We start from the raw sequence: 11,181 nt of genomic DNA, 5'->3' as shown, positions 1-11,181 counted from the left end.
TGATTAGAGTACTTTTCCAGACTTAAAGTGGAAAGTTTCTGAAGAGGTCCATACAGTCGTTGATTTCGGACAACTGGGCCAGTGTTCTCACTATGCAATACCGTAAGTAGTTTTACCTACTGTGCCTAGTGCAGTGTTGAAATCTAAAATAATAATAGCATAATGTGCTCCAAATACAGCTTAAGCCATTCTGTCAGAAGGTGAGAATACATTCCTCTGGCATTTTAGTTCATGCTTCATGGGCTTTGAGACGAGGAGAGGATAATATCCAACAGCCCTTGAATGCTGTTTTGTCCAGGATTCCATTGTTGCCTCCCCCAGGAAATCATTTTATCACTCAGCCCTGTAAGCAACCCATCCTTTGTGGACCAGTCACTCTTTGGTCAGCGATGATAACCCCTCAGTCAGCGTGATGCACTGCAGGCTTTGTTCACAGATATGTTTTCACAGGAAGAAAATAATATACCCAGAAAACTTGCCTTGGTAAATCCCACCAAATCTAATGATGTGTATGAATCTGTGCTCCTGCATTGCCGACTTTAGAACGGAAACAGTGCCTCAAAATGACACTCCAAACAAGAGAAAAAAACTAAACCGCAGTGGGTAATCATGTACGTAGACACAGCGACAGCCGAGGAAGTCAGACACAGAGAGCCACAAATCCAAAAAATATCCCCCGCTAGAGTTATGAGCTAATAATACCATCAGAAAGGGGCTCGAAATGGGGATCCTGGGACTGTTTCCATGCAACCGTTGCCAACACAGGATGAAGCACTCAGAGCGTGCTGATAAGCAAAGCACAGAATGAGGGAGCTTCTGAACTCGGCAACAGAACAGAACAGAGCAGACCAGAAAGTCTGTCAGTATTTCTCCTGTGCCAGTGTCTACTCTCTAAGCCATGCAGATGCCCTTGCAGATGAAAAACAAAACTTCCCACGCTCAAATTCCTGTCTAGTCCATTCACTACATTCCAATCCAGTCCATTCACGTAGAACCATAGAATCTGACTCAACTCCAGATTACTGTAGAGTGCATTGAATGGCAGGAAATGACCAGGTTTAACATCATGGCAAAAGACAGGAGGACACGGAAAGTAAGTAGTAAAGTAAGTCAAATGTATATATATATACAGTATACACACACACACAAACACACGCATGCATGCAAGCACACACACACACACACACACACACACACCCTGTAAGATGTCACGGCGAGGGGGGGGCTACGCACGAGGGACCAGACAGCGGCGGGGTGACTCGGCAGGTGAGTTTCACATGCTGGGGGTGCCTTCCGAGGAGCAGCTGCTCGCGAATCCTAACCCCCATCCCCCTCCCCTCCCACCACCACCACCACCACCCTGCCTCCGTGAGGTGAATCGGCGAAGCGATGATGAGACTTGGTGTGGTGGCGAGGAGAAGGAGAACAGCTGGGGCCATTTGAGAATTGACAGTGAAAGTGAGCAGATTAAGTGGCAGGGCTGCCAACACCGGCGGGTCACTCGGATCAAACATCTTTGGCCGGCGCTGGAGGTAGTCTAACTGGTCCAGCTGCACAGTCGGCCAGGACGTCCAAATCAGGGCTTTCGAAGCTTCTGTTCCCCGTAACAGATAATGAACTTCATCATCATCATTTCAACCGGTCAGCATCAGCATATATTTCCAGAGGCTTCTGTACCCAGATAGAATCCTGCCTCAGTAAAGTTTATCAGAATATAACTTAGTTAAGATACAGTATGTTAATCAAATCATATCATAAGTGGAAAGCTGGTGAAAGTCCCCATGAAATGTATTCTACACTATAATTTGATGCCACATCAAAGAATTAGAAGGCACAGTTGTTGCATATCTAGATAGATTGGATGTACAAATGAAGAGATAGATAAAGTTGTCTAGTTCCAGTGTTTGCCTATACCCTAACTTGAGAGAAATAATGTGTTGTTTTGAGCTTGGAAATGTTTGGGTTTAGAAAAACTTATTTAGGCTGGTTGTCAAGAGCTCGAGTGTGCATCTGCAATAGATAAACTGTGTGTTAATTTGAGGTGTGGACGGTTGTCCTTGAGGGAGTCTGTAAATCTGAATAAATTATGCATTCATCCATCTGGGTGCATTTTAAATGAATGTAGATATTATCCTACTTTGAAACAAGCGCCGCCACCATCTTTCCAGGCTTCGTTTTCAATCAACAGCAGCGTCTTGTATACCTCTCCAAAACGATTGATGATAGAGCAACCATGTGGAGCCCACGTTAAATGAATATTACGTGTCTCGACTATACAATTGCAATATTGTACGTTTCGTGGTTCGTATAATCTGCTGTTGCTTTTACCTTAGACAAAAATGTCAAATTCATGGAATTAACACATGTTGGATGTGACGACACACACACACACACACACACACACACACACACACTCTCTCTCTCTCTCTCTCTCTCTTTCTTTCTTTCTCTCTCTCTCACTCACTTTCTCGCTCGAAGTGCGCTAGGCAGCTGGTTACAAGTGGCGGTGAGGGTTTCGTGAGAGGAGCAGCAACGAGACAGACGCGTGCTGAGAAGCGACAGAAACTGGTGCACGTACGAGACAGGTGGGAGTAGCCTACTAGCCTACCGGAGAAAAGCCGATTGGGGTTAATACTATACTTTGGGAAACAAAGTCAGCTGGTTTACATCATTACAGTCGTTTGTAATTGTTTTTTTTTTTTTGCTTTCGTATGAGTCTATAATTAGTCGAGTTTTTTTTAATGAAAAACTAAAGGCTTAGGATACTTGTAGTGGAAATTTGTTTGACTTGAAACAACAAAGGGGGCATGAAAACAAAACATTTGAAAAGGATATACATCAAAGGCAAACATCCAAAACAGTATTGTCTAGGCGGCGTCGCCGGGATCTAAACAAGACTGGCATTCGTGTGACAGAAAACGGATCATCGAAATATTAAGCTTGATTTACAAAAAATCTTCAAGAGCTGTGTATCCTCTTGGCGGGTTTCAGGGAATACGAAGTGTAAGATCAATTCTGTCTAATGTTCTGAGTGTTAGTGTTGATCCTGTGTAATTCACTGAGCAATCTGAACACCACAGATAAAATGTTGCTTTAATTTTTCTATTTTAAGAGAAAGTGGTTTGTGTGTCACCAGGGGACATGCAATTGATTTTTCGGCATTCTTAAAGCTGAAATTCTAGTCTTTGGGCGTTGCAATATTTGTATTCCGGAAGCATCTCTTGTCACTTCTTCTGTTTGATTGCACTCCCTTCTATAACCAAAGACAATCCACTTAACTCTAGCTGGTGTGTCGGCGTCTCACCAAGAGCACACTGCTCCATTTACTAGAGCAGATATACAGCATATAGCCACAGGCTGGAGAATACTCGATGTTTACTGACTTGAGCTTCCAAGAGGAGTACAGCGAAAAAGTGCTGGTTCACCATCAGCGTGCTATATGAAGATCACCAGCCAGGTGTTGGGTTTCCCGCGCAGAAATGCCAGTGCGTGCCGTGACCTCCAGGTTCATGTACCGCGGACTCTGCACTATCCCCGATATCTTGTCCTATCGGCCTCCCATCAAGCTGCCGGACGATGAGGTTGAAGGTAAGTCAAAGACACAACATGTTTTGATAAAATGCACCTTAACGTGTGTGTCTGACTGGCAGCTGCCATCGATTATTTGGTTAGGAAGCTATTTTGCGTTTCTCTCAGTTGAAACTTCAGCACCTTGGAGAGCTCTCATGCGCTGTTTTTTGGTGCCGTACTTCAACCACTTGCTGGCTAAGGTGCATTTTGAATAAAATGTATGTAAGCCTACTTAATTGACATTTCAAAGCTGTTTGAATATCAATGGCAAGAAATTAATTATATAAAGAGGTATATTGCTGATAAATCATTAGTGAAGTTTCTTTGAGAGTAAATTGCAAAGTCACTGAATTGCACGGCTGCCAGTAATTGCTTTTTAGCATCCATTTGTTTCTTGTTTAATATAAAAGGAAAATCTACACTAATCATAACTTAGTGGAAACAAGTCTTGTGCATACCAGATTGGTCAATCAGTCTAAATGAACTAAAATGGTTTCGTAAAGCCATATAACATAACAACCAAATTTAATATGGTTGTTGAAATGAATTGATAGGGCCTTACTAGAATACCAAATCATGTGATGTAATTTACAATAGAACACCTTTGGTCTCAGCAGAAATATTCCCTTGGTGTTGAAGAAATAAAAGCTCTTTTGAAGCACATTTACATGCAATCCAGAGCAGGACTCCAGTCAAGTCTGTTTAAGATTAAACGATGAAAGCAAAGTCTAGTGTATAGCAAGCGGTTGAATCATTGTGACAGCGATGGATAGAATGGTCCTTGGGAAAAAATACCATGTTTTTACACCTTGCGGCTATACGGCACCTTGCAACATGCCATTCATTTCTATTGATTTGCTTTGAGCTATAATAGTGATTAGTTGTTCTGATATGAGAGCCTGTGCTATATGGTGGTGGTGGACGAATGACATTTGAAGATTGCCTGTCTTCAAAAAGTGGTTTCTTCTTGATTTTGATGAAGCACATTTGGTTTGTGCGGGCTCAGGTGAAATAGGGAATGGACTGCATTAATAGCAGTTTCCACCCCGAAGAGCATTCACAGGCACTTCACAGGTAATGCCTCTCACTCTCCTGCCAAGGGCGAAGGCAACCATGCAGGGTATCAAACTTACTCACTGGAATCAGACAGGAGTTCGGTCAAGGACTCAAGGACACTTGGACATCAAGCCATGGACTGCGTTGAAGGTTCTTGAGTTGCTGGTTGGCCAGTTGGCCTCCTGATCCAGCAGCCAGAATTCTAGAACACGGAATATTTTTAGCATGTTTATTTAAGGACATTTCACTGAATATTGAACATACATGTAGAACACTAAGCTGAACTTACACAGGGGTGGGAGTGTGCAGGTGTGAGTATGCAAAGTTTATTTTGGGTCAATCTTTTTTCTCTCTGATTCCAGTCTACGTTTCACTCCATGGAAAGGCATGCAGAGTGTGCATAAGAGCTGTGGACCAGCACAGCTTAAGGTGTTCCCCAGAGCAGATGGCTAATAGTGTTTGCTTGCAGCGAATATACACACTACTTTATGCAAATGTCTCAGTATTACTTTTCTATGCAGAGGCAATGGCTTCAGTCAAACTGAAATCAGTGAAGTTTATTTGAGAGAAATGTCCTGTTTTAGTGCTCTCCACGTCCCAACTGCCATAATGAGCCGGAGGCCATTATTGATCATTGTGTTACTTTTAGTTGTTCTTTTAAATGTGAGTTTGCTTTGTCTTTGTTGTATTTGCTTCAACTGAACAAAGTGATCAATCATTTACCCCCTGCCCCTAAACACACACACACACACACACACACCACACACACACACACACACACACACACACACACACACACACACACACACACACACACACACACACACACACACATATACAGAGAGAGAGACAGAGAGAAATGGACAGACACACACACACACACACACACACACACTCACACACCCAAACAAACACACACACACACACACACACACACACACACACACACACACACACACACACACACACACACACACACACACACACACACACACACACACACACACACACACACACACACATGCACACACACAGACACACACTTCCTCTATCTGCTGTGCTTCCTAATAGTCCATAGTCCCCATAGAGCACTCATCTCCTCGGAAGCCAAGGTCAATGACAATCGCATTCTAATGATTTTAAGCGATCTCCCTCATCCCGTACAGTGTAACAGGCATTCTTGATCATAGCAGGATTAAGTTCTGCTGAGATGACACTGCCCTTATCCACAGAAGATGTACCGTTCCAAAAATTGATTTGTTAGACATTTTATCACTGGGAAACACTACAGCTCTCAAGTACTAAATCTGAATGGAACTGAGCATGGGTAGCAGATAAGGTTTGACGCAGCCTTTTTCTCTCTGTCTTCATAACATGATTTTTTTTTTTGTCTAAGAATTTTGCCACGTTTAGTCACGCCTAACACACATGAAATACTCACTCTCAGTTAATCTTCTCAAGCACATACAGTACACAGCTTTGAAGTCCAACTCAGGTTCTTGAGATTTAACAGAATTCTCTTGGGAAAACAGTTGTTTAGGCCCTTATGAACCGAAACTTGTTTACAGAGACATGAATCTCTGAAACTCCATTGGATTTATTTCAGTGTCACCACAGTGCCAGTCAATGAAAGTCATTTTCCTGCATGTTTATGGTAATCATCTTACTTAATTATTCAGCTCTCTGGCCACTCATGTAATTAACAGATGCAGAAATGCTAATAGTTTATGGGCCAAGCTTTTGGTAATTATGAATTTAAGTGGGTCTGTGATTAGCAACGTTGGGACATTGTTGCAGAGACCATGTCTGGGGGATCTCTATCAATCAAATATGCAAAAATATGTCAAGAAAGCATTGGTGTTTTCTCCAACGGCCCCTAAGCTTATAACTGACCTTCACTCACCAGGAACAAACACAGCACAACAATGTTAGGAAAATAAATTGCTTTGGACAAAGGAGAAAGTGAACTAGCGCTCCAGTTGATTTATGAGTCCAGTCCATTATTAGCGCTAAGACATGAATCCATAGATTGCAAAGTGTTGTGTTAAACATACCAGAGCCCTGGAGAGTCCTCAGCAAGATGATAGATGATACAGAAAACAATTAACCTTAATTACAAAATGTAGATTTAAAAGAGATTGTTTAATCAATTTATTAGTAGGCCTAACATGAACCATTAAGCTGAAAAACTTCTTTATCATTCATCAGTCTAACACCCACGGCTGTAGACTTGTGGTGTATGCATGCACCATGTGTATCTTTTCAATACAATACTGCCAGTATATTAACACAAAGAGAACTCTTTTCATACTTGAGATGTTGATACTTACAGTAGTTGCATATGTGATTTGAATAACAAACACATAACAAAAGTAATTTCAGTGAGAAATGAACTCGGACATTTATCATCTGTACAGCAAACTCCAGGTACCAGGTTGATGCAAGCCTGTGCTTGTAGTCTATCACTATCACTAGTCTCTGTTGGTGTTGTAGGAAAGCATTTTCATGAGTCAACACATTTTGGCAGGTTGAGTTTTGGGGCTTACATGCCCCGCTGCATTGCCAGAACACAGTTTCCGCTGTCTTAATCCATACGAGTGTTCCATGGTGATTTTAATTGTCACGCATGTAAAACCTCTAATCAGACCCAAACAGAAGATGTACTGTACTGTAGTCTTACACAAATCACGTTGAATTTCTCATGTCTTTGTTACAAAAGAAGAGCCATAAGTCTTGAGACTGAGTGAGCCATTAATGTGACATGGCATCTCACATCAGCGCTGGTTTGATGTATTGATCCACTGGCGAGTAGGGGCTCTAGTCTGATGGAACATCAAACCATTCAATCTTATCCCAGTGATATGTTGGGGACACAAGTCTGGCTGTTTTGACACATAAGATGTTTTAATGATCTGAGAATGTTTTTTTTGTTTTTTTTTTCCCCAGTACCCTTTGGTGATGACATGGGTTTTGACATGAAATGGATCAAAGGGAATGACGTGTGTGTGCATGTGTCTGTGTACGTGTGTGTCTGCATCTGTGTCAATTAGAAAGTGTCATGCATTATGCTTTGCCAGTGTCATTTTTATTCTAGTAAACAAATACATTTTAATAACAAAACATGCACGTCATCTTGGATAACCGAAACGTGTTGTTTATTTATGAACCTATGACACTACGCCGATATGGTAGTGATACAACTGAGAGGCATAAACATCCATTTTAATCGAATTACTTCAAATGCTTATTAAAGCTAGCAAGCAATTATGACCAGGCCTAATTAAGTTGACTTGAAAAGGCCAATTTATTGCTTGTTTAATTCTTTCTCATCTTCCTTCTTAATCTCATTATATGCAACCTCTCCTGGAGAACGCCCCTCTCTGCAGTGTCTTGCCTCTGCGTGATTAGATTGCAATAGCTTCTCTTGAAAAGACCTCCCTGGAAAAGTTTTACCTGCAGTATATGACTAAATACCTCTCTCAAAGTCCATAGAAATTCCTTATGGATCACAATGGGCTCAATATAGGTTTATGTTTATGATTCTTATCAGATGCTTTTGTCCAGAGCAACATACAAGGATACGTGTTATCAATAAGCATTACCTTAACATTCAAATAAACAGTTTATATATAATATGTGTGTGTGTGTGTGTGTGTGTGTGTGTGTGTGTGTGTGTGTGTGTGTGTGTGTGTGTGTGTGTGTGTGTGTGTGTGTGTGTGTGTGTGTGTGTGTGTGTGTGTGTGTGTGTGTATGTGTGTGTGTGTGTGTGTATGTGTGTGTGTGTCTTAGTAGACAAAACAGAATTACCATAAGCATATACAAACAAGAGTTATAATGTACAAGCACAATAATTGTTGTTGTCAATCATATCACATTAGAGGTTAAGGTTAAAATAAGTAACCCTCCACGTGCAACCTTAGCTTGCCAATCTGCCATTAGGTTCTGTGTGCTGGCTTTGGAATTTTGCATAATTTGAATCCATGCTAATATTCCACGCAGAGATCCGTGAGGCCTTCAAGGTGTTTGACCGTGATGGGAACGGCTACATCTCCAAGCAGGAGCTGGGCATGGCCATGCGCTCCCTTGGTTACATGCCCAACGAGGTGGAGCTGGAGGTCATCATCCAGAGACTGGACATGGACGGTGAGTCATCTCAATTTGCTTTAAACCTCTGCCTCTGCTTTTATATATAATTCATGGTTTGTTACATTTAATTTGTTGAATTACCTTGATGACTAGACTACCTGATGCAATAGCTATCTTCATATTTTATTCACTGTCCACATTATCCATATTGATTAAGACTGAGATCATGAAATGGTAAAAATTTAAATAATTTAGGATCACATTACTCTACATTTTAAAATATCAGATGCCTTACTTTTCTCACTTGTAACACCACCTGAACCAATAGAAGGCCTATGTGAAAAGATGAGGGAAATGTTTTGCATTTTCAGTTCTGACAGATTTGTCTTTGGCCAAATGCATTTGTGTTATTTTTCTCTGTTTTGTGGTTGCAGGCGATGGTCAGGTCGACTTTGAGGAGTTTGTCACATTGCTAGGGCCAAAGCTGTCAGCGACAACTATGCCAGACAAGTTTCATGGAGCAGACTTTGATTCTGTCTTCTGGAAGGTATACTTTAAAATGTCTTTAATTATGTTTTGATATTTATCTGTCCACAAATCTGTCTTTGAACCAATCTATTGGCTAGTAAGACCATTGACTGATGAAAACAAAAATTGAACAGCCTTTACAAGACAACATAAGAGAATGTCCTGTCATTCGGTTCAAAATTGCCCATTTTAAGAGAGAGAAACATTTTATGAGAGAGACATTTTATGTGTCCTCTCACATTGATACTGCCACCATCAATTGGTTTTAATACTGCTTTGACCCATCCCTTCTATTTCACAGTTCTATGTGATATGACGCCCGTATATTTTATTGGGTAAAACTGCAGTTGACCAAACTAACCGAAGTTGCTGTAGCCTATTTCCAATAACTCCTGGCAGTACAAAAACGTCACAAATAAAGATACTGTATGTCAAATGTCAGGCAGTGTGGCTTTCACGCTATTGCTTGAATGCATTACCATCTCCAGCACACATTAATAGGGGCAGGTCAAGGATATGACCAGAAGAGTGAACATATCAGCCCATCTTCCCGGGAGTCTCTAATAGATTCAGTTGTAAATAACAACGTTAGCACCTGTCAACATCAACATCGATATGAATTAAAAAAAAAAAAAAAGCTTGTGTTGTGAGACTGCCATTCCCTTGCCTCATCTCCCCCCGACTACCACTGGAGGGTCAGGGACGAAATCATGGCTGACATGTTCACTGGCAGAACGGGCATAGGGAGCTGCTACGGCATAACAAGAACAAATGGCCGTGCAGGCTGCAGCTCTTTCTCATCAGCCTCGCCAAAGTGGAGAACAAGCCCACACTTGTGCTAAATTGTGGGACAAGTCGAGCACTGACTTTAAAGCAGCCCGAGGTGTGGAATTATGTATGGCCTGTAATGGCACCTCTTTGACCCCTTGAGAGATAGCACTTGACTATTAACTGTCTGCCACTTCATTGAGAGTCCATCTTGTCTTGTTCTATTCCCAGTGCGACATGCAGAAGCTGACAGTGGACGAACTCAAGAGGCTTCTTTATGACACCTTCTGCGATCACCTGACCATGAAAGACATCGAGAACATCATTATGACCGAGGAAAGCCACCTGGACAGCCCAGAGTGTCAAGTGGATATTAACAGTAAGAGATCATCGTTTTATAAAACCGTCAAAAGTTTACTGGGCGTGGACGGAGCTTTGAAAAAGTCTTGAGATGTGGTTGAGATGGCGAAGGCGGTAGTGGTGCACCGTGTTTGATATGACTGCTGTTGTGGAGGACCAGTACTGGGGATGATTTTCTCAGTGTTGATATGATATCTTCTGACTGCCTCATTAAAATGGTTTTTGGCATGTTTTGATTTCCTTTACCCTTCAAAAACCTGTCATGTAGAAACGTTCATTAAAGGAGGGACTTCTAATGATGGGAAACGTTTGTAGAACCCTTTGAAGATCTGCGTGTGAAGTATTTTTTATGTCCAAAGTGGCCATAAAGATGACGTTTATTGTCATTGTGCTTGCGTCTCCTGGGTAACTCCGTAACTGACCTGTAATTTCCTTAATGTTCCTTTTGACAGCGAGCCCCAAACATCAGATGAAACACACGTGTGTGCGGAAAAGCCTGATATGTGCCTTCGCCATTGCGTTCATCATCAGTGTCATGCTCATCGCAGCCAATCAGATGCTCCGCAGGGGGATGAAGTAAGCACCATTCTCAGAAAGGGAAGAAGATCGATTGATGCGACTCGATTGGAAAATTGGATGCTTCCTTTTATCCTGTGATACCCTGGCCCAATGACTCAGACACCAAGTGAAAGTCAAAAATGGTTATCATCCCACAACTGCCCTCATGTCCACAGATAATGACTCACCATTCAGAGAAGGCGAAGGCCCTCAAATTGATGTCCACTGATAACAGTCATGAATAATGCATAAATT

General features: G+C 41.7%; 1 protein-coding gene across 1 annotated transcript; it reads left to right on the top strand.

Moving 5' to 3' along the window:
• The first annotated feature begins 3,479 nt into the window (after positions 1–3,479).
• Positions 3,480–10,948, top strand: cabp7b (calcium binding protein 7b). The gene is made up of 5 exons (XM_062528332.1): positions 3,480–3,588; positions 8,626–8,769; positions 9,147–9,259; positions 10,240–10,387; positions 10,821–10,948. Exons 1-5 carry the CDS (start codon positions 3,480–3,482, stop codon positions 10,946–10,948), a joined length of 642 nt encoding a protein of 213 aa, XP_062384316.1.
• The last annotated feature ends 233 nt before the right edge of the window (positions 10,949–11,181 follow it).

The sequence above is a fragment of the Sardina pilchardus genome, chromosome 23 (genome assembly GCF_963854185.1).
Source record: "Sardina pilchardus chromosome 23, fSarPil1.1, whole genome shotgun sequence".
Lineage (NCBI taxonomy): Eukaryota > Metazoa > Chordata > Actinopteri > Clupeiformes > Clupeidae > Sardina > Sardina pilchardus.
The sequence above is the reverse complement of the archived record's forward strand: the minus strand, read 5'-3'. Positions and strand labels throughout refer to the sequence as shown.

Excerpts from the sequence above, each read along its gene's own strand:
- cabp7b (XM_062528332.1), top strand. The coding sequence starts at position 3,480 with ATGCCAGTGCGTGCCGTGACCTCCAGGTTCATGTACCGCGGACTCTGC. Across the intron at positions 3,589-8,625 it reads GCCGGACGATGAGGTTGAAG|AGATCCGTGAGGCCTTCAAG; the intron begins GTAAGTCAAAGA and ends TATTCCACGCAG. Across the intron at positions 10,388-10,820 it reads GTGTCAAGTGGATATTAACA|CGAGCCCCAAACATCAGATG; the intron begins GTAAGAGATCAT and ends TCCTTTTGACAG.